Source organism: Dipodomys merriami, unplaced genomic scaffold (genome assembly GCF_024711535.1).
Source record: "Dipodomys merriami isolate MVZ:Mamm:240054 unplaced genomic scaffold, mDipMer1.0.p SCAF_11, whole genome shotgun sequence".
Taxonomy (NCBI): Eukaryota; Metazoa; Chordata; class Mammalia; order Rodentia; family Heteromyidae; genus Dipodomys; species Dipodomys merriami.
Genome location: NW_027202382.1, coordinates 13916448 through 13938465, shown reverse-complemented (window position 1 = coordinate 13938465; position 22018 = coordinate 13916448). Strand labels below are relative to the sequence as shown.

The window sequence follows — 22018 nt, the reverse complement described above, 5'->3', positions numbered from 1 at the left end:
ATATCCTCCTGCTCTACCAAATACCCCCTCTACCTATAAAGAGAAGTGGGCCCCGTCTAATGCCATAGGAACTCATTCAGCTGACTTCTACCTGGAAGGGCCTGGTTTCTAAAATCCTCTTAAAAGAGTTGGAACTAGAAAAGGATGATGTGGCAGGCCAATAAGAGCAAAAGCTCCACCTGTCGTGTTTCCTTTCTCAGGATTTTGAAGATTTTGTGACCCAGCTGGATGAAATCATGGCTCTGAAATCCAAGTGTATTCAGAGTTTAAGAAGCCAGCTGCAGCTGTACCTCACCTGCCACAAGCCAGCTGCAGCCCCTGAGAGAACAATGGTATCTTAGAACAAGACCTTACAGCAGATGGCAGGGGCAGTTTAGGGGCGTCAGGGCTAGAGGCCCTGCCAGGTCCTCCCTGCACACACTCGTTGGCACTACCTGGACTAGCCTTACCCAGACATATATGGTCTTGTATAGGACTAGCCCCTTCCTCAGTTCCAAGCTCAGAACATCTGTTAGAAAGAAAGGGCCAGGTTAAAGTCCTTTAATACCCGTTCCTTTACTTTGGGGCTCAAAACAGTATTTGCATTCACTCATCTCTGTCTGTGGGAACACATGTCTCTAATCCTGTCTGAGGATCAAAGAGAGTTGATAACCTGGAAGTCAGAGGTCACAAACCAGGGAAGACAACATGCTGAGCCCAGGGGCTTTATCAGCTGAATTCTGTACCTTTCTGTCTTCAAAGACTAAAACATTGGCCCAAAGCTAGACTATGGATGCCAGTAGTACAGTGGTAGGATGAGCAAGTGCACCACCACCACATCCATGGAGATAGATTACATTTGAGAAATGTAAAATGAATAAACTTTAACCTGTCTTTAACCAGACTGAGGCAGGCTTTATGCTTACAGTACTAGCCGTAACTGCAATCCAGTTATGAGACAGAAGAGGGTGCCCACATCACTGTGGTTTTCTTTTCCCATCTCTACTTTTTGCTGAGGTGCCTATAACAATGCCCACCAGCACCTTGTGCTTTTGTGACAGTTCCTCGCTCCTCTCTCCCCAGCCCTAATTGAATGATTCAAGACCTGGAGAATTGCAGGCAAGTATATCAGTGAGGCTTGTGTCCTCCGGGAAATCCTATCCAGCCACTCTCTAGGCATAATGTTGAATTTTTTGGTATCAAATGCTAGTCAGTAGTCTGAGGACATTGACATGACATTTACATTCATGCATGTATGTGTCTTTGCGTTCTGCTTGCTCCATTATCTTTTTAGCAGAAATAAGCTCAAGCTCACTTATGGAAGTTGCCTCAAGTCAAAGATTCCTGTGTCATAACATTGACCCAGAAAGCCCATTGTCATGTAAACTAATTTTCTTTCTAGAAAAAAAGTAAGGTTTTAAGAGGAGTGCCTAATTAGAAGTAGGTGTGGTGGCAGGAGTTTGAAGCCAGCTCAAGCAACACAGTAAGGCCTTGTCTCAATAATAAATAAAAATAACCTGGAGCCAGTGGCTCAGGCTTATAATCTTAACTCCCCAGTAGGCTGAGATCTGAGGATTAAGGTTCAAAGCCAACCCAGACAGAAAAATCTGAGAGATTTTTATCTCCAGTTACCAGCAGGGAAAGTGAGAATGTAAGGTCTCACCCAGTTCAAGCTGCAATATAGCTATAGGTAGATTAGACAGATGATAAATGGATAGCATGCAAAATGAGACAGGATAATAAAGCAAGCCAAGGTAAGGTATACTATGTCCCTCTCAGGTAATGTGAATTACAACCACCAGAGGGCATCCTGCATCCAGTTTAAGGCTCCCAAGCCCGAGTCACTGGAAAAAAAAAAAATCCACCCCAACCAAAAGCCACAAGGGATGGTAGAGAAACTTTAGGGATGAATTCTGTCACTGTGGCAATATTGATATTAGGAAAGCACTTTAGTTTTAACTTCACAGGAAAGGGAATTTTCTCACCTCCTAAGGGGTTGCCTGAAGACCTAGCTTGCCTGACCTGCACAATCTGGCAGGAAGGCTTAGGTCTCTGGCCCAGGGACTGAATGAACTAGGTCAAGTTTAACGAGATCCTTGTTTGTGCCTACTTTTGCAAACAAACAAAAAAGACTGGAGGGACAACTATTAGGCCCTACAGACCTTTCTTCAGTAGGAAGAAAGTACTGACATGACAAAATGGGTAGGCCCTGTTCCAGCCTAGAAAATCACTTTACCACCTGCCCACCCTTCTAAGAGTTCTTTGCAATAAAGAAGTTATCACAACGGACATACCTTTTAAGTTTTTATTAGTAGTTCTCTCTGAAGAATCAAAATAGTTAGCAAATTATTTTAGATTCATCAAGACATTATATCCTTTGTATTTAGATCTTTAATGATGTACAACATAATACAAAACAAACCAAAGAGACGGATTTCTATGCCTAGGTGTTACTCGTTGTGTCATCCTAAAGCAGGGTTTAAGGAGGCTGTTCAAAGAGAACAGAGGGGTTAGTGCTGGGCAACTATGTTGTGGCCTATTTTCTCACCCGTTCAACATCCTGGGAAGGGGCCAGTGATGATTTAGACAGACAAGTTTCCTAGAACTGGGGCTCTAGAGCCCTGGGCAGCAAAGAACTGTAGTCCAAATCAAGATGAAAAACAGGTTGGCTTAGGAAGCATGGGGACTGCCTAAAAGAAGAGGCAAATTGGCCCCAAGTTCATTCTTTGCACCTCAGAGACATCGCAGAACCAGTGTAACACTAAGTGACTTTAAAAGGGGAAAAGATAAAACCCTGGAAGAACCTTTCACTTGCATTCAACTTGAATTAAGAGTTCAACCTACCCGTGCAGGTAAGAGCGGGAAGCATCTAGCCTCACAGCAGCACTAAATCTGGTCCTCCCCCCTTCTCCCCACTCCTCCTGGCAACCAGGCCAGGTTTTGACTGAGGACACAGAGACCCCAGAAAGACCCAAGTATTCTTTCTGCAAGGCCAAGGTGGGAAGGACACTTTTCAAAATACAAACGCATTTAATATGGAAGGAGCCAGGACAAGTCTGGGGCTCACATGCCCAAATATCTCCCAATTCCTCCCCAGGTCATGGTCTAGGCTCAGAGACTGACAAACCCAGTCTCTACATCTGACCTAATCCCAAAAGAAAATCCAGAAGCGAGCCCCCTTTCCTTCCCACAGATGGGCTCTGCAAGGCCTCCTGAGGGATGGTGATTCCGTGGCAGAGCCTACACAGGGCCGGGTCTCAGCTGGCTCCAGCACGGGCCATGAGGTCTTCCAAAGCATTGTCCTGGTCATTGTTGTGTAATAGCAAAACTTCCTTAATGTCTTTTAGTTCAAAGCCCATTTCCTTAAATTTGCTCATTAATTGAAGAAACTCCATCATCTAAGAGACAGAAGAAAATACAGATTAAAGAAAAGGGTTCAAGCTAGGCACCAATGGCTCACACCTGTATTCCTAGCTACTCAGGAGTTTGAGATCTGAGGACTGGTTTGAAGCCAGCCTTGGCAGGAAAGTCTGTGAGACCCTGATCTCTAAATAAGCACTGAAAAAAAAAGAAAATGAAGCTGGGAGTCAGTGGTTCACGCCTGTAATCCTAGCTACTTAGGAGCCTGAGATCTGAAGATGGCAGTTCAATGCCAGCCCAGGTAGGAAAGTCTGTGAAACTTGTATCTCCAATAAACGACCAGAAAGCCAGAAGTGGTACTATGGCTCAAGTGGTAGAGCACTCGCCTTGAGCTGAAGAGCTGAGGAACAGCGTCCAGGCCCAGAGTTCAAGCCCCACAACCAGCAGACAAAAAAAGAAAAAGAAGCCGAAGTATGGAACTGTGGTTTCCTTGGTAGAGTGCTAGCCTTGAGCAAAAAAAGATCAGGACAACACTCAGGCTTTGAGTGCAAGCCCCAGAACCAGCAACCACAAATAAACGAATAGTCCAGCCACATGGGAAAGGTGTAGATGGGTTCTGGGGGTAGGTCCCTTAGTGAGTAGCAGAGGGGGACTGTGGAGGAAGCCACAGTGGAAAACAGGTTTGATGTCACAGCCCATCTTTCAGGAGCTAGGCCTAGTCCCAGTTCACTCACCCAGTCTCATTCACACCACAATCCCACTAAGGCAAAATACTGAACCCAAAAAGGCTGGTCTCCAAGGAATAAGGTTAACAATGGTCATCCAATAGTTTGACTACCACCAGCCGAGTCAATTTTCCCTTTCTTTAACTGGGATTTTAGTAGCCTTTAATCCAATGTTTCATCCAAGCTAACAGCCTCAACATACCCTGTCTGGACAAGGTGACTCTGCCCTTCAATTACTTCTGCCTGTAGAAGCATGAAGGTTCCTACCTTTTCTTCTGAACACTGGTGCATTTCCAGAGCCTCTTCCACTAAAAGAGGGTCGAAGCCCTTCTCGCAAAGCTGTCCATGTGCAAAGAGATAGTCGAGAATCTAAGAAACAAAACAAGAGGTTTAAGCATCTACTCCCTGTGTGCTTCCTGAAAGTGTCAAACTAGCTAGTGTGATATTTCTTCTCCACCCATCTGATCACCTGAACAGGCCTTGACTTTGTGCCCTGAACTATGATGAACACAGCATAAGCAGCCACTTCCCAAAGGAGGTGCTATTCCAGCTGACTCACCTGCCAGAGTATCAACTCCACAGACAGGGCAGCCCAAGTCAGAAAATAAAGCATTGGACTGCAGTACCCTATTCAGAATTCCCTGGGCAGCCATAACAAGATAAAAGTCTGACTGCTTACTTTTGCCCTCTGTGGAGCAGCAGACAAGTCACTGGAAGGTATTCCACCTACTAGTCCTAAGGCTTGCCCCTCAGTCTCACTCCCAGAGCAGCCCTCAAAAAAAGGATTCTAATGTTGAGGGCAGGTTACTCTCCCAGCCTTAGAGGCCAGCTCTAGCTCACTACTACTACCCCCCTGTAAACAAACTGCTCACCTGTTCAATATTCTCTCCTTTCTTCTTCATGGCTCTCAGAACACACTCATATGAGTAGCCCATGTTGACCACTGTCTCCACACACTGCCGCTCACTGGGAGACAGTGTCTGCAATTCAGAATAGGCTTGGGGACAGCTGGGCATGTTGGGCACTTGTGACACTGAGAAATTTGGAGGAGTGACCTAGTAGTAGAGAAATGAAAGAATCAAGGCAAGAAGACCTAGGCTCCAGAAAACATGTCATAGAGGGAGCTTAATTCCGGAGCTGGGGACATACCTGCAGTTGTTTCTACCTCAACTCCCTCCCTTGGTATCTCCCCTGTCTCTCACTGGTCCAGGCAGAGGCAGTGAGTGCTGTTTCCTACATGGCCAGCTCAAGGTCTTGGGGTTTTTGTGTACCACCCCCCATATCCCCTCCCCACTGTGCTGAAACGGAATGTGGACTCCAGGACCCTGTCAGTCTACTGCACTGGCTGCAAGTGACTTGCTCCATACCACTGGATCTTGCCCTCATCTGACTACTATACAGATTCCTATGTTTAGCTTCTCCTACCACCATGGATAATGAATCAGTCCAAGGCACAGACAGCTCAGTTTCAGACTAAGGTCCCATCCATTATGTGAACAAGGTTACAAGCTGTTCTACAGCGTGGCTCAACACTCAAGAAACAAAATGTTTCAAAATTTTCTTTATTGGGGACAGGAGGGCGTGAGGCAATAGCAAACCTCTGTCCTACAGCACATTCAAAATTATATTTTTTCTTCCTCTTTGCTGGTCCTAGGGCTTCAACGCAGAGCCTGGGCTCTGTCCCTGAGCCTCTTTGTATTCCTTGTGCTACCACTTGAGCCACAGTACCATGTCCAGCTTTTTCTGAGTAGTTTACTGGAGACAGGAGTGGGAGTTTCCTGGACTTTTGTGCCTGGGCTGGCTTCGAACTGTGATCCTTAGATTCAGCCTCCTGAGTAGCTGTGATTACAGGCATGAGCCACTGGTGCCCAGCTTCAAAATTAAATTTTTTCTTTTTTTTCTTTTGTCAATCATGGGGCTTGAACTCTAGGCCTTGGCACTGTCCCTAAGCTCTTCAGCTCAAGGCTAGCACTCTACCACTTGAGCCACAGCACTACTTCCGGCCTTTTCTGTTTATGTGGTGCTAAGGAATCAAACCCAGGGCCTCAAGCATGTGAGGCCAAGCACTCTACAGATGAGCCACCTTCCCAGCCACTCAAAATTAAATTTCTATAACCTGCTGCTCTCCTCAAACTCTGCTGGGCACACTAGGAAGACTGAAGGACTTCAGACCTATTCAGCTTCTGTTTAATCACCCTACCTACAAGACACTGTGGGTAGTCCAGTTATGGGGCTGCTAATAGGTTATGGAAGTCATGACAGAGCATGAATAGTATCAAACCAATATAGCTATTTTGTAAGCTCTAAAACTATCTCCCTTCAGGGACTGGTTCAACCTGAGCTCAAGACCTCAATAGCAAAAGAGAATGCTAGCTCTCATAGGACAAACCCAGCCAGCCAGATAGAAGTTATGACAAACTGCTTTTCTCATAAACTGCTTGAATATTTGAGTGTCTGGTCCAATGTGATTGGAATATGAGCACTTCCAAAAAAATTACAGGTTAAAACAAAAATTTAAACCAGGCACCAGTGGCTCACGCCTGTAATCCTAACTACTCAGGAGGCTGAGATCTGAGGATCACGGTTTAAAGCCGGGATACAAAAGTCCAGGAGACTCTCATCTCCAATTAACCACTAGTGGCACTGTGGCTCCAAGTGGTAGAGTGCTGGCCTTGAGCAAAAAAGCTCAGAGACAGTACCCAGGCCTTGAGTTCAAGCCCCATGAATGACAATAATAATTATGTTTTTAAAATATGTATCTAACTGTTAGGGAATGTTATCTGGTACTCTATAGGCAAACCTGACCATGTATAGGACCTGAAAATGTTCCTTTTCTTTTTTTTTTTTTTTTTTTTTTTTTTTTGTCGGTCGTGGGGCTTGAACTCTGGGCCTGGGCGCTGTCCCTCAGCTCTTCAGCTCAAGGCGAGCGCTCTACCACTTGAGCTACAGCGCCACTTCCGGTTTTCTGGTGGTTTATTGGAGATAGGAGTCTCACGGTCTCTCCTGCCCGGGCTGGCTTTGAACCGCGATCCTCAGATCTCAGCCTCCTGAGTAGCTAGGATTACAGGCGTGAGCCACCAGCGCCCGGCTTTTCCTTTTCTTTAAATATCTAATTGTATACTTCTAGGCTCCTACTCCTAGGAGATGATAAAATGAAAACTCATATCTAAACTTATGCACACACAGAACATGACTCTAAGAGACTATGTAGGGGGGTGAGGAAAGGAGAGAGGAGGAAAAAGGAAGATAAAAGGTGAGTAATTTCAAAATATGATACAACTATGTACAAAGTTGCACAAGGAACCTCAATTAAAAACAATCAAAATGGGATTGGTGTTACAAAGGAAAAGAAGGCAATACAGAGATTATTCTAAGCAAAACATGCATGTATGTAATACCACGTGAAAAACTCCTTGGTTTTTTGGTACATACTTCAAAAAAAACAAGTAAACAGGCTCTGACGGGGGAGGGAGGGCAACAGGTAAGTGAGAGGGGATGTATAAGGTCGAGTTTATTTGCATGTATGGAAATAGAACAATTAAACCTACTGAAATTATTTTAAGAAGGGGGAGTAGGTTAGGAAAGAGTGATACAGGGTGGAAAATAAATTATTTATATATAGGGAAATGTCAACTTCCTTTTACAACTAATATATGCTAGTAATAGTAAGTATCTTGGGCTAGGTGTTAGTGACTTATGCCCATAATAACAGCTACTCAGGAGGCTAAGATCTGGAAGATCTTGGTTTGAGATCAGCCTAGGCTGAAAAGTCCAAAACAGTCCATCTAAAAAATAACCAGCAAGGGGCTGGGAAGGTGGCTCAGTGGTAGAGTGCTTGCCTTGCATGCATGAGGCCCTGGGTTCCATTCCTCAGCACCACATAAGCAGAAAAAGACAGAAGTGGCACTGTGGCTCAAGTGGTAGAGTGCTAGCCTTGAGCTGAAGAGCTGAGGGACAGCGCCCAGACCCAGAGTTCAGGCCCCAGGACCAACCAAAACAAAAAACAGCAAAAAGAAGTGTGGCTAGTGGAACAAGCCAGGCAAGGTGAGGCCAACTTCAAACCCAATAACCAGCTATATACACATACACACCCATGCGCATGCACACAAACACACCTTAGACCAGGCACTGATGGCTCATTCCTGTAATCGCAACTACATAGGAATTAGAGATCAGGAAGACTGTGGTTCAAGACAAGGTTAGGCAAAAAGTTAGTGCAAATCTCATCTCAGCCAATAGCAAGGTATGGTATGTGATCCCAGCTATATGGTAAGTGTAAATAAGGTCCTACCTCCAAAATAAGAAAGCAAATAGGGATATTACTCAAGTGGTAGTACACTTGCCTGAGGCCCTGTGTTCAAATACTAGTACCATTAGAGATTTTTTTTTTTTAGAGGGGTAGGAGTGGGTCATGGGGCTTGAACTCTGGGCCTACGCTCTTCAGTGCAAGGTGAGAGCTCTACTACTTGAGCCACAGTGCCACCTCCGGTTTTCTAGTGGTTAATTGGAGATAAGAGTCTCACGGACTTTCCTGGCTTTGAACCAGAATCCTCATATCTCAGCCTCCTGAGTAGCTAGGATTACAGGTGTGAGCCACTGGCACCTGACTCATCAGATTTTTGACACACACATTTGTATATTCATGTTAGTATGAATCTTTACAAGTATATGTATATATATTTGTATATAAATATATCTATATATTTATCTAGATATATTCCAGCATCACCTTCAGTAAATATTAGAGATAACCTAAATATTCAACATAAAGTATGACTGTTATTAGATAGTCATTTAAAAATGCATTTAGGGTAAGCATGATGGTTCACACCTGTAATCCTAGCACTCTGGGGGTTTATGCAGGAAGATGCCATGGTCAAGGCTAGCCTAGGCTATATAGTAAGGCCCTGTCTCAAAAAGTAAATAAATGACATTAAATGAAGGTTGAGGTACACATGATTAATATAGATACAACTATTTATGTGTGGTGCTAGGAATCCAGGACCTTATGCACGCTATTGACCTGTATACCTTCAGTCCCAGATAAATTTTTTTAAATAACATTACTGCATTCAGAGCAGCTCTTTGTCATTTTTTTTTAAATACAAAGGTAAAACATTAATATTGGAGGATAAGAATTGACTTCAGCATAACATGGATTTTTCATATCCAATGGTTAAAATATAAACTAAGAATGAACAAAAAAATGTAGAAAATGACTATTAAGGAATCTTTCCCAATATTAGTGTTTGAGGGCAAGCAAAGTTTTTTTTTTTTTTTTGGGGGGGGGGGGGAAGGTTGGTCGTGGGGCCTGAATTCTGGTCCTGGGAGCTGTCCCTCAGCTCTTCAGCTCAAGGCTAGTGCTCTACCAGTTGAGCCACAGTGCCACTTCAGCTTTTTCTGCTTATGTGGTGCTGAGGAATGGAACCCAGGGCTTCATGTATGAAAGGCAAGCACTCACGAGCTTTACAACGTCGGTGCGGGGGGGGGGGGGGGGGGGAGGGAGGAGAAGGACTGGGATTGGGGGGGAGGGGGGAGGCTGGGAAGGGATGTGAAGGGTAAACCAAAGGAGGAGGCTGCAATGCTTGGTAAGAAATGTACGCATTATCCTGCCCATGTAATTGTAACCCCTCTGTACAGTATGTTCACAAATAAAATAAAATTAAATTTAAAAAAAAAAAAAAGAAAGGCAAGCACTCTACCACTGAGCCACTTTCCCAGCCCGAAGCAAAGTTTTTAGGAGGATATACCAGAGTTTCAAAACTTCTAAAGAGTTTGGGTACTAAGCCTTAAAGGTCACAGTCTTTGTATTCCTAGGCAGTCTCCAAGCCCTACTTCTATTAAGACAGTTCTGCCAAATCTTCCCAGCTGCCTTTACTCCACCCCACCCCTCTGATACGTGAACACTTGGAACACTGCAGACACGTTCCCACCCGCATTACTACCTTACTGAAACACTCTGGTCAACATTGCTGGCGTAGTATTAATGTAAGTTACCATATCCTGTACATTTCTAATTCCCTAGAGTTTGGCTTTGGGCTTAACACTTCAACAGGGCAATCAAGTAAGTGGAAGCCTATTAGGACTTTCATAAGGGGAATTTCATTTAGTAGAGCAAATTGAGAGATATTTAGTGTCTCTCCCAAAAGCCACTAAAATAAATATTGAGAACTAAAATTATATTTACCTTTAGTGTCTAAGAAGAAAAAGTAAAAGCAAAGACAATAAAATTTGAGATCTTAAAATGTGGAAAGTGCATAGAGGAATGTTAACTATCAAAAGCAGTAAGTAAGCAAGTGGAAAGAGTCTTAAATCACTCAGATGCCTTAGAGCCAGACATTGGAAGCACCAGGCATTATTGGGATAAAGTAAAAGCATCAGACAAGATACTCTCCCATCACACCCTCACCTACCATAACAGGAGGCAGAAAATTTAGAGTTTTTTTAAAATGAGATTCAAATCAACAAATGAAAAAAAAGGAAAAAGCGGTAGGTATGGTTGGCACACAACTATAATCTCAGCACTCCTGGAGTTTGAGGCAAGAACATTGCTAGTTGGAGGCCAGCCTGGGCTAACCAGCAACATGAGTTCTACATAGCAATACCCTGCCTCAAAAAAACAACAAAAAAGTAATTTACATTATTATGTACATGTATCCAAATCTTGTATATCAATGTGGTAGAAGATGAGAGGCTGCAGGAAGAGCTGGATATATCTTAACAGGAAGAATAAATTATCTAAATATGGTATCTTTAGTAAAAGATGATATAAACGTTTTATTCAGAAATAGAAAAGCCAAGTGTAGGCTAAAGCAGAAAAAGATTATGAGTTAGCAGACTCCTACATAGTGTGTCCCTGCCTTAAAAAAACAAAACAATGAATATAACTTAACAAAGAGCCAGGCACAGATACATACGTATAGTGCCAGCTTCTTGGGAGTTTGAGCACGATGATCAATTAAGTCCAGCAGTTCAAAGCCTGCCTGACCAACACAGACAATCCTTACTTTTCCCCTTAACGTCCCTCACTTACTTCATCGCAAAGAGCTTCATGAAAGCCACGTGTAGGTGGCTCATGCCTGTAATCCTAGCTACTTAGTAAGGAAGCTGAGATCCAGAGGATCAAAGTTTGAAGCCAGCCCAGTCAGTAAAGTCCAAGAGGCCCATTTCAAAATAACCAGAAAGGGCTAAACTGGTGATGTGTCTACAGTGATGCCAGCCAAGCAAGCAAGCTGAGTGAGGTTCAGGCCCTGAGTTCCAACTCCAGTACTAACTAAATTTTTTTAAAAAAGCATTTTTCTTCTCAAGATGATGTAATCCCAGCTACTAAGGAGAAAGGAGAATCATGAAGTCAAGGCCAGCTCAGATCAGATAGAGGTAAAGATCTTGTCTCTAAAACAAAACAAAATGCAAACAAAAGAGCTAGAAGCATAGCTGAAGTGGTATAGCATTTATCCTAGCATATGTGAGACCTTGGGCTCAATCCCCAATAATTTTTTTTAATCACAAATGTCTCAATTACTTTAAATGGGGGTGGGGGGAGGGAATGGGACGTCGAGAATGACATGATGTATTGGTTGAGGATCCCTTATCTTTCCAGGATGCTTTTATCTAAAGCAGGAGTATAATGCTGACCTTAACAACGGACCAGGAAAAATTAGGATGAAACCTACACTCTACACTCTTCAAGTTTATCTGGAAAGAGGTACAAGAAGTTTATAGAAAGCCAGAAGCAGCCCAGCACTGGTGGCTCACGCCTATAATCCTAGCTATTCAGGAGGTTGACATCTGAGGATAGAGTTTCAAAGCCAGCCCTGGCAGGAAAGTCCGTGAGACTTTCATCTCCACTTAACCACCAGAAAACCAGAAGTGGTACTGTTGCTCAAGTGATAGAATGCTTGCCTTGAGCTGAAGAGCTCAAGGACAGCGCCCAGGCTCAGAGTTCAAGCATGAAGCTCTCCAACAATGGCAACACTCACACAATCATTTACCAAGAATGCTACTGCAGCTGCAGGGACCTTGCCCTTGTAAATCAGACCAAAGTTTCATCTTTCAGCGGGCTAATAGCAGCCTTGTTATGGTCTCTGATAGACAATACAATTAAGTACCAGTACAATTAAGCTCCTCTCTGATTCTAAACAGTGTCTTGACGTGTTTAGTCATAAAAAAAAAAAACCAAATCTATGAGCTGGCGTGTTAAAAGGTTCTTGGGCTTCTATGTTTACATTCTAGGATGCATTAATGTTTTATCTATACTGCTGAAATAACCACATCAATAGCTAAGCTCACGCTGTGTTAAGGAGAGGAACCTCAATGAATCTTCAAGGGTTTTTGGTGCCAAAATCAGATTTTCTTCAAGAAAGCTGTAATTTTCTTATTGAGCCAGCTCTCTACATTAAATCTGAGTCTTCAGGACAACCATCCCCCTCCCTCCCTAGGAAGAAGACTGTACAAATCTTAACAAATGTTCATGGTGACAGGATTAAAAAATAACTATATGACTAAAATGTAAAAAATGCTAACTTTTTGCGTACTAAGGATTGAGCACAGGGCTATACTTGCCAAGCAGGCACTCTCCCATCACATGTCCAGGCCCTTTTTACCTAGAGTCTCAATTTATGCTTGGATTGGTCTGGGCTATGATCCCCTCCTACTGTGCTTCTCCGTGTCACAGGATGACAAGCACAGAACACTGTACTCACAGTGCGTGCTTCCCCCATAGCTGGGATAGCAGATGTGACCACTGTGCCCATCCATTGGTCGAGATGCAGTCTTAATTTTTGTACCTGAGGTTACCTTCAATTGTGATCCTCTGATCTCTATACCTCACAAGTATTTAGGATTACAGACTTTGGCTACCATGCCTGGCTAAAATGTGCAGATTTTTAAATGACAGCTTTCTACTTCATCCTTCAACTTCAAACACAAATTACCTACCAATCACTAAGGAACCACCCAGTCTGAAGAAATCTAACTCCAAGTTAGCCAAACTTTGATTTAAAAACTATACGCAGGGAAATGGCAACACTGTGGCTCAAGTGGTAGAGCACTTGCCTTGAGCTGAAGAGCTCAGGGACAGACAGTGCCCAGGCCCAGAGTTCAAGCCCCATGACTAACCCCAGCCCCCCCCCCAAAAAAAAAACCATACTCAATGCACAACAACATGAAGATAAGGAAGCAGGAAGAAGTTACAAGGAGCACCAGGGCAGGTTTAAAAGAAAGAAAAAAAATAATTGGAAAAAAATTAAATACAGCCATGCATTGTGGCTCAAACCTACAATCCCAGCATTTGGGAGGTAGTCAGGAAAGCAGGTTATCTAACTAGACCTTGTTACCAAACAAAAACTTTAAAAAGCCAGGAGCTAGTGGCTCACACCATAATCCTAGCTACTCCAGAGGTTGAGATCTGAGGATCGTAGTTCGAAACCAGCCTGAGCAGGAAAAGCCCATGATACTCCAGAAGTGGAGCTGTAGCTCAAGTGGTAGAATGCTAGTCTTAGCAAAAATCAAGGTAAGCTGGGTGCCATTGGCTCACATCTGTAATCCTAGCTACTCAGGAGGCTGAGATCTGAGAATCGAGGTTCAAAGCCAGCTCAGGAAAGTCTGTAAGTACAACTCATCTCCAATTAGCCACCAGAAAACCAGAAGTGGCTCTGTGGCTCAAAGTGGTAGAGCGCTAGCCTTGAACAAAAAAGAGCTCAGGAATAGTGCCCAGGCCCTGAGTTCAAACCCCATAACCAACAAAAGAAAGAAAGAAAGAAAAAAAAAAAAAAAGCTCAAGGACAGTGTCCAAGCCCTGAGGAGTTCAAGCCTCAGGACAAGCATACACATACACACAAAATTAAAAAGGAAAAAAGCCCTAGAACATGGCAGCACATAAAAACAAAATAATAGCTATATGCTAGTGGTTCATGCCTGTAATCCTAGCTTCTCAGGAGGCTGAGATCTGAGGACTGAGGTTCAAAGCCAGCCTGGGCAGGAAAGTTCTTGAGACTCTTATCTCCAATAAAACCACCAGAAAACTGGAAGTGGCACTGTGGCTCAAGTGGTAGAGTGCTCGCCTTGAGCTGAAGAACACAAGGACCGCACCCAAGTCCACAGTTCAAGCCCCACAACCAACAAAAGAAAAAATAATAATAAAGACTAGAAATGCCATTCAAAGGATTCCCATTATTTATTCCTTTATCTTTACAGAGGAAAAATCCCCAAAAGAATCAGGGATGCCCTAACCTAGGCTAGAGGTTATGTGTAGTTCAGTGGTAGAGGACTTGCCTAGCATACGCAAGGCACTGGGTTCAGTCGATAGCACACAATAAGTAGGTACACAATCTAACTAGGCTCTGTTTAAAACTTAATCCTGGTCCTCAGGAAAAGCAATCTTTGGTACTATAACTTAGGGGAGTAATTTCAAAGACTTACTGTGGAACCAGTATTTGGAGGTGATGATTCTTCTGTGTACATAGACAAGACAGACAGGGAAGGCATCTGGGAGGATGTCAGGGTTGGCACATCTGTACCACTGTCCAAGTTCAAAGCTGAAAGCCCAAGAGTATGGTCCCCATTGAGCTCACTGGCACTGCTTTGGGTAGAAGGCTTTAGGGAATTCCAGGATGTGCCACTGCGGAGGCAGGATGTGCTATGGAAAGTGCTGGCCAGTTTGACTGTCGTCTGACTGCTGTCATCAGAGTCAAGTTTGGGGAAGGACAGAGATTTGATATTGCTTACTGCAGGGATAGGGGGTAGGGACACTTTGGAAGACAGCGATATCTTTTCACAGTTGCCCAACTGTGGTAACGTTATAAAGCCATTGGGTTTATGAAGAGGCTTGAAATCTAAGGTTGCCCGCTCCAAAGATGCCAACACCTCCTCATCCTGTAACACAGACCCAGAGCCTCCTCTAGGCAAGTTATTGTCCAAGATCTGGGCCATAATAGGTCCAGTGGTTCCTACCAGAATGTTTCTCAGCTCTTCTTTCTCATCAATAGTTTTTAACTCCAGATTTTCAAATGGGTCCTCTTCGCACTCGAAGTCAGCAGGATTGAAATCTGCCTTTGTGTGGGGTGGGCTGAGAACTTTCTGTTTTGTGGCACTACTGCTGACCCGAGTTGGAGTGAGGATGCTGTTGTGCTGCAAGCTGGCAAGGATGGGATTAATAGGAGGTGGCTTTGTGGCTGCACTGTGAGTCTTGGGGAAGCTCATTTTGCTATCGCCCTCTGGGCCACTCTTAGAATTCACTTTAGCTTCTGCTTCCTCGGCCTTATGCTCTGCTTCTTGCTGGGCTTCTTGGATTTTCTTAATATCTTCAGCCCACTCAATGGTTTTCTTTTCCAAGGAGAAGTCATACTGCAAAGATATAGCAGAGAAAGGTGTGAATTGAGGTGGCTGCCCTTTGCCCACCCAATTCACTCCTTCCTCACTCCTACACAAGAGAGGTGGCCAGACAACATTTAAGGCAGGTGGGGTGATCCTCAAGAAGAACGAGGCCTCGGTAGTTTAACCAAACTATGCTCCCAGATTACCTATAGAAATTAAGTAGAAAGAGGTCCCACCAAGGCTAATCCTATGGAGTAGGAAAAGGAACTTTGCCACTTCCTTCACTTCTCTTCCCTTGGGCCATTTTCCTCCCTAGAATTACTCTTGGCTCAACCAGGAAGCTTTAGCCACTTATGTTATGAAGTCTTTCCAAAATCTTACACCATTTGTCTTTACCAGTCATCTGATAGAGGACACATGTAATCACATGTAGCTTTAACCTGTCATCTCTACCATTTTTCCAACATCACAATCCACTTTAGACAACAATCCAGTTAGACCCTCTTTAGGTCTCGTGTGTGTGCGCGTGCGTGCGTGTGTGCGCGTGTGTGTGTGTGCGTGCGTGCGTGCGCGCGCGCGCGCGTGCGTGCGTGCGTGCGTGTGTGTGTGTGTGTGTGTGTGGTATTGGGGTGAAACCCAGGACTTCACACATGGTAAGCAAGCTCTGCACTGAGCTATATTCCCAGCCCAGGATGATTTTCTATGATTTCTATGACTTTCTCTAGATTTTCTCAACCCCGAAATTGTAACTATTACCCGTACTACAAAGGCTATGCACAAAGTCAAAGCTGGTAAGTTCTAGAGCATGGATTTCAACATAGGCAGTCTCACTAGATTCTCTACACATATACTTAGATTATAATGAGTAGGTTGCACTCAAAATGCAAGAATCTTATTAAGAAATCCTGAGCCAGGCACCGGTGGCTCACGCCTGTAATCCTAGCTACTCAGGAGGCTGAGATCTGAGGATCGAGGTTCAAAGCCAGCCCGGGCAGGAAAGTCCGTGAGACTCTTATCTCCAATAAACCACTAGAAAACCGGAAGTGGCGCTGTGGCTCAAGTGGTAGAGCGCTTGCCTTGAGCTGAAGAACGCAGGGACAGTGCCCAGGCCCAGAGTTCAAGTCCCACGACCAGCAAAAAAAAAAAAAAGAGAGGGAAAAGCTAGGCACTGGTGGCTGGCTCATGCCTGTAAGACTAGTAACTCAGGAAGCTGAGATCTGAGGACCACAGTTCAAAGCCTGCCTAGGCAGGAAAAGTCCATGAGACTCTTATTTCCAAATAACCACCAAAAAACTGGAAGTGTAATGTAGTTCAGGGGGAAAAGCTCAGGGACAGTGCCCCAAACCTGAGTTCAAGCCCTACAAATGACAAAAAAAAAAAAAAAAGGAGAGAAGGAGGAGGGAGAAAGGAAAGAAAAGGAGTAGAAAAGAAGGGAAGGAAGGATGGCTTAATGGGAAGTGATTAGACCTTAAGAGGGATTAATGCCTTTCTTAGAGGTTCTTGTTTAAAGAGAATCTAAGCCAGGTGTGCTGACACACAACTATAATAATAGCACTTAGGAGGCTGAAGCAAGAGAATCATGAATTCAAAGCCATCCTGGTCTATAACCTGAGATCCTGTCACAAAATGACAATAAAAATGTTAATTTAAAAAGAAAGAAAAGACTGGCACTTGTTCAGAATCACTCATTTCCTGGTGAACCAGGCAATCTCTCCTTTCTTGCACATGTGCTCCTTCTACATGCACGCATTCCCTTTCCACTTTTTCAACATGGTATGACGTAAGCCAGATGGCCAACAGGGGCTGAAGAGATGGAGCCACCCAGTCTTGAACTTTCAGCCAATAAAACTGTAAGCAAATAAACTTTTTCTATACAAAGCACTCAGCCTCCTTTATTATAGAAACACAAAATAGATTAAAACAGGGGGCCAAGTATTTTAATCCTTGTTATATATTCAAAAAACTAATTATTTGCCTTGAAGAATTTAAGAAATCTTGTAAGATTACAAGAACTCAGATCCTGGGTGCTGTCCCTCAGCTCTTCAGCTCAAGGCTAGCGTTCTACCACTTGAGCCACATTGCCACTTCCAGCTTTTTCTGCTTCTGTGGTGCTGAGGAATCGAACCCAGGGTCTCATACATGCAAGGCAAGCATTCTACCACTGAGCCACCTTCCCAGCCCTACAAAGCGATTGTATGACAATTCTAATGTGTATAAGAGTGATAGCAGAATCTGTTATAAACACTGTTACTACACTAAGTGCCATCACCACTATATCCAATAGAAGTTTTCTGGACTCTAGATGCAATTAACTAAAAAAAAAAAACTGAGTCTATATTATTATGCAAGGACAAATGTGAACAAGTTATAGACACATCAAACTGTCTAGGACTCGAGGTCTGTTTTCTGGCTACAGAAGGCACCAACATCAATTCCACAGCCAAATTCTCCAGGCAAAGAAAGCTTAAAGTTGTTTTGTGCAGTTACTTCCACCTGGCCCACATAGAAATAGAGGTTAGAGCCTTGATCTCTTTTGGCCTGAGTGGATGCTTTAGGTTTCTATAATATGCCTTTATCAGTGCTACACATACTAAGTAAGAAACACCTGCAAAACCTGAAGTGGCAACAATTTGGAATTCAAAATAAATTTTCTGCATATATCAAATGAAGCAATGAACAATATGAGAAAACACAGTTTTTGGTTTTCAGAGGGGGATCTCTTTGTTGCCAAGTTGATCTCAGCTCAAGTGATCCTCCCACCTCAAGCTACCAAGCATCTGCGTCTACTGACCTACCTGCATTACAGCATCCACCAAGTCATCATCTTATTTTCTAATTATTTTTGCTATATTTTAACTTTTTGTGTGTGCCTATGTGTGTTCTTACTAATTTGTGTGTGTTGTACTAGGTATTAAGTTCAGAACCTTGTGCATACAAAGTATATATTCTACCACTGAGCTACATTCTCCAGGCTAGGGATGTTGTCAATCATACTGCTAATAGTACTATACACACAGATAAGTATTGTAATGACTATGTGTAGCTACCAATTTAAAAAAATCAGGCAAATAAAACAAAGAAAAGTTAATAAGGTAAATCTATCTTTTACAGTTCAATGAAATCTCCATATACAAAAGGAATACCAGGGTGGAGATTGTGGCTTAGTGGTGTAGTGCTTGCCTCAAATGCATGAAGCACTGGGTTTGATTCCTCAGTACCATATACACAGAAAAAGCAGAAAATGGGGCTGGGAAGGTGGCTCAGTGGTAGAGTGCTTGCCTTGCATGCATGAGGCCCTGGGTTGGATTCCTCAGCACCACATAAGCAGAAAAATCTGAAATTGGCACTGTGGCTCTCAAGAGGTAGAGCACTCGCCTTGAACTGAAGAGCTGAGGGACAGCACCCAGGCCCAGAGTTCAAGCCCATGACCGACAGAAGAAAAAAAAAAAAAAAAAAAAGAATTGGCAAGGTTGTGGAGAAATTAGAATACTCTTGCAGTACTAATAGCAATGCAAAATTATACACTAGCCACTTTGGAATATAGTCTGTTTTTCATACTATTAAACATAGCTATCATAAGACCCATCATTTCCAAAAGAAAACACAGTCCACAAGGGGGGAAATATTTATAATGGCATTATTCCTAAGTGGAAAAACTAGAAATTATATTAACTGATGAATATAGCAAAATGTGGCATATCTATACAATGCAGTATTATTCAGACCATAAAAATTAACAAGATACTAATCATTCATACAATTGGATAAACATTAAAAATGCAATAGGGCTTGGGCCCTGGTGGCTCATGCCTGTAATCCTAGCTACTCAGGAGGGTGAGAACTGAGGATCACAGTTCACAGCCAGCCCGGGTAGGAAAGTCCTTGAGACTCTTATCTCCAATTAACTACCAGAAAAAAACTGGAAGTGGCATATGGCTCAAGTGGTAGAGCGCTAGCCTTGAGCTGAAAAGCTCAGGGACAGTGCACAGGCCCAGAGTTCAAGCCCCATAGCTAAAGGAAGAAAAAAAAAAAAAAAGTAATAGGGACTTAGAGGCTGATTTTAATAAAAGAACTGACTCTTCCCTGAGGCCTGAAGATGTCCAAGGGGGCAATTTAAATCAGAATAAAAGCCTAGACTTGTCCTTTTCTATATCATTTTTTTGCATTCATTTTGAATTAAGGAAAAAAGTGTCTGATGAATAAACATCTCTGACAAGACTTGAAATTAGTTTTGCTTTTGGTTGTTTTGTGGGTTTGTTTGTTTGTTTTTTGGTTTTTTGGCTTTTGTTTTGCAGTACTGAGGTTTGAACTTTTCATTACCACTTAATCTAAACACCCTAGCCCTTTTTGACAAGAGTTGAAACTATTCCCCCTGGCAGCAGCAACTTTCTCAGCACTGATAGGGCCCAATTCTGAGATAATGATCACCAGACCAAGACTTAAGCAAATCTCCAGCTATGCAATCCCTAGCCCCAAGAGTGTAGGTAGCTCCTCAAGACAGACTTAAAGTCACTAACTGCTTTCTTTCTTTGAGTGTGTTCGTACTGAGAAAACTAAGTGTTTTCCATCCAGTCTTTACCATTCTTTTCTTCGAAGTGTCTAGTGAGATAAGTGCCTAGATTTGGCTCCTGGGGACAAGTCAGACCTTAGGGTCTAGTTTGATGATTTAAAAAAAAAAAAAAAAAAAAAAAAAGCTAGGTGAAATAAGCTAAATCTCAAAGGCTACATTCCATATTTTCAGATCTCATTTACACGGTATGTCCAAGAGATACAGAAAGTAGACCAGTGTTTATCAGAGGCTGGGGATGAATTGTTTTAGGGAAATAAAAATGTTCTGGGATTATACAGCAGTAATGTTTACACAACTCTCTGAATATAACCACTACATAGCTTTAAGAGGTAAGCTCATGGCATGTGAATTATATCTCAATAAATTGTTTTTTTTTTTTTTTTGTCGGTCATGGGGCTTGAACTCTGGGCCTGGGCGCTGTCCCTCAGCTCTTCAGCTCAAGGCGAGCGCTCTACCACTTGAGCTACAGCGCCACTTCCCTCAATAAAATTTTTTTAAATAAAATTTTCAGATGGCTCACACCTGTAATCCTAACTACTCAGAAGGCTGAGATCCAAGAACCAAGGTTCAAAGCCAGCCTGGGCAGTAAATGTCCATGAGACTCTTATCTCCAATTAACCACCAAAAAGCCAGAAGTGGTTTCAAGTGGTAAAGTGTTAGCCTTGAGGGAAAAAAAAAAAAACCTCTGGTTAGTGCCCAGGCCCTGAGTTCAAGCATCAGAACTAGTGCACACATACACATAAATAAAGTAAAATAAAAATTTCAGCCGGGTGCAGGTGGCTCAAGCCTGTAATCCTAGCTACTCAGGAGGTAGAGATCTGAGGATTGTGGTTCAAAGCCAGCCTGGGCAGGAAGTCCTTGAGACTCTTATCTCCAATTAACCACTAGAAAACCAGGAGTGGCACTATGGCTCAAGTGGTAGAGCACTAGCCTTGAGCTGGAATGCAGCGACAGCGCCCAAGCCCAGAGTTCAAGCCCCACGACTGTCCAAAAACTAAAAATTAAAATTAAAAAAAATTTTCAAACTGTGATTATCCACAGTAAACAGAATGAGGACAATAAAACAGAATTCCTTTTAAACTAACATAAACCAGAAAGAAAACTTTTCCAGAAAGTTTATTTTTAAAAAAGTATGTATCTTCTGAAGTCACAGGAAGAAATGCTTGAGTACTATACATTTTCTAAACTGTAAGCATCTTGACAAGTTATTATTAAGGCATGTATCTCTCCATCTCTCCTCAGTACCCCACAGAGTACCTCTCCAAAGTAGGCATACAATAAATGTGTACAAAAAGGAAGAGGCTATATGCTGCTTTTAATAAGCAATTCAATACTTTTGTAGATAACTGAGCTACTGAGCTTAAAGATCAAAGAGCTAAGTGGCCCTTGAGGAGATGGCATTCAAGCACAGTCTAAAATATAAAATATATTTTAGCAGAGAGGCAGCTGTTAATACAGTGAGAAAAAGAAGAGTATTACAGGTAAAATAGGAGCTTATGGGGAAAGCTGGGTGCAGGCAAGTAATATACAAAGCTGTTCTATAAACTGCTAGTAACCTAGTTTGAGAAACCTGTAGGCAACAAGCTAATATACTTTGCCATAATGTTGTCTCTACATTACATTCAATAATGATCAGTGGGTCACTAAACATTTTTTAATAGTTCTTTAAGAATATTATTCTTGGGGCTGAGAAGTTGGCTCAGTGGTAGAGCGCTTGCCTTGCATGCTTAACGCCCTGGGTTCGATTCCTCAGCACCACATAAGCAGAAAAAAAAAAAAAGCCGGAAGTGGCGCTATGGCTCAAGTGGCAGAGCACTAGCCTTGAGCTAAAGAGCTGAGGGACAGCACCCAGGCCAAGAGTTCAGGCCCCATGACCGGACCCCCCCCCCCAAAAAAAAGAATATTATTCTTTATGGGTGGAGATGGGAGGGAAAAACTGGGAGAGAGCAAGGGAAATGTACTTATTATCTGACTTATGTAACTTTCATAACCTTTATAATAACAATAAAAAAACTTAAAAAATATTCTAGAAACAATGTGGAAAAAGGAAGGAAAATATGAAAAAGGGCCA

At 42.9% G+C, this 22018-nt stretch overlaps 2 protein-coding genes across 5 annotated transcripts in view; one reads left to right on the top strand and one right to left on the bottom strand.

The window, feature by feature from the left end:
* The window catches only part of Kif24 (kinesin family member 24), a 50941-nt gene extending 48687 nt beyond the window's left edge, over positions 1 to 2254 (top strand). Inside the window, exon 13 of the mRNA XM_070008947.1 lies at positions 201 to 2254. Coding sequence (XP_069865048.1) covers positions 201 to 341 — 141 coding nt within the window. The 3' untranslated portion in view covers positions 342 to 2254. The remainder of the gene's footprint in view (positions 1 to 200) is intronic.
* A 735-nt stretch (positions 2255 to 2989) lies between these two features.
* The window catches only part of Ubap1 (ubiquitin associated protein 1), a 50703-nt gene continuing 31674 nt past the window's right edge, over positions 2990 to 22018 (bottom strand). For all 4 annotated transcript variants that reach the window (XM_070008879.1, XM_070008910.1, XM_070008900.1 and 1 more), the window contains 4 exons: positions 14484 to 15407; positions 4937 to 5119; positions 4332 to 4433; positions 2990 to 3377 (listed from right to left, as the gene is read on the bottom strand). In XM_070008879.1, coding sequence (XP_069864980.1) covers positions 3237 to 3377; positions 4332 to 4433; positions 4937 to 5119; positions 14484 to 15407 — 1350 coding nt within the window. In that variant the 3' untranslated portion in view covers positions 2990 to 3236. The remainder of the gene's footprint in view (positions 3378 to 4331; positions 4434 to 4936; positions 5120 to 14483; positions 15408 to 22018) is intronic.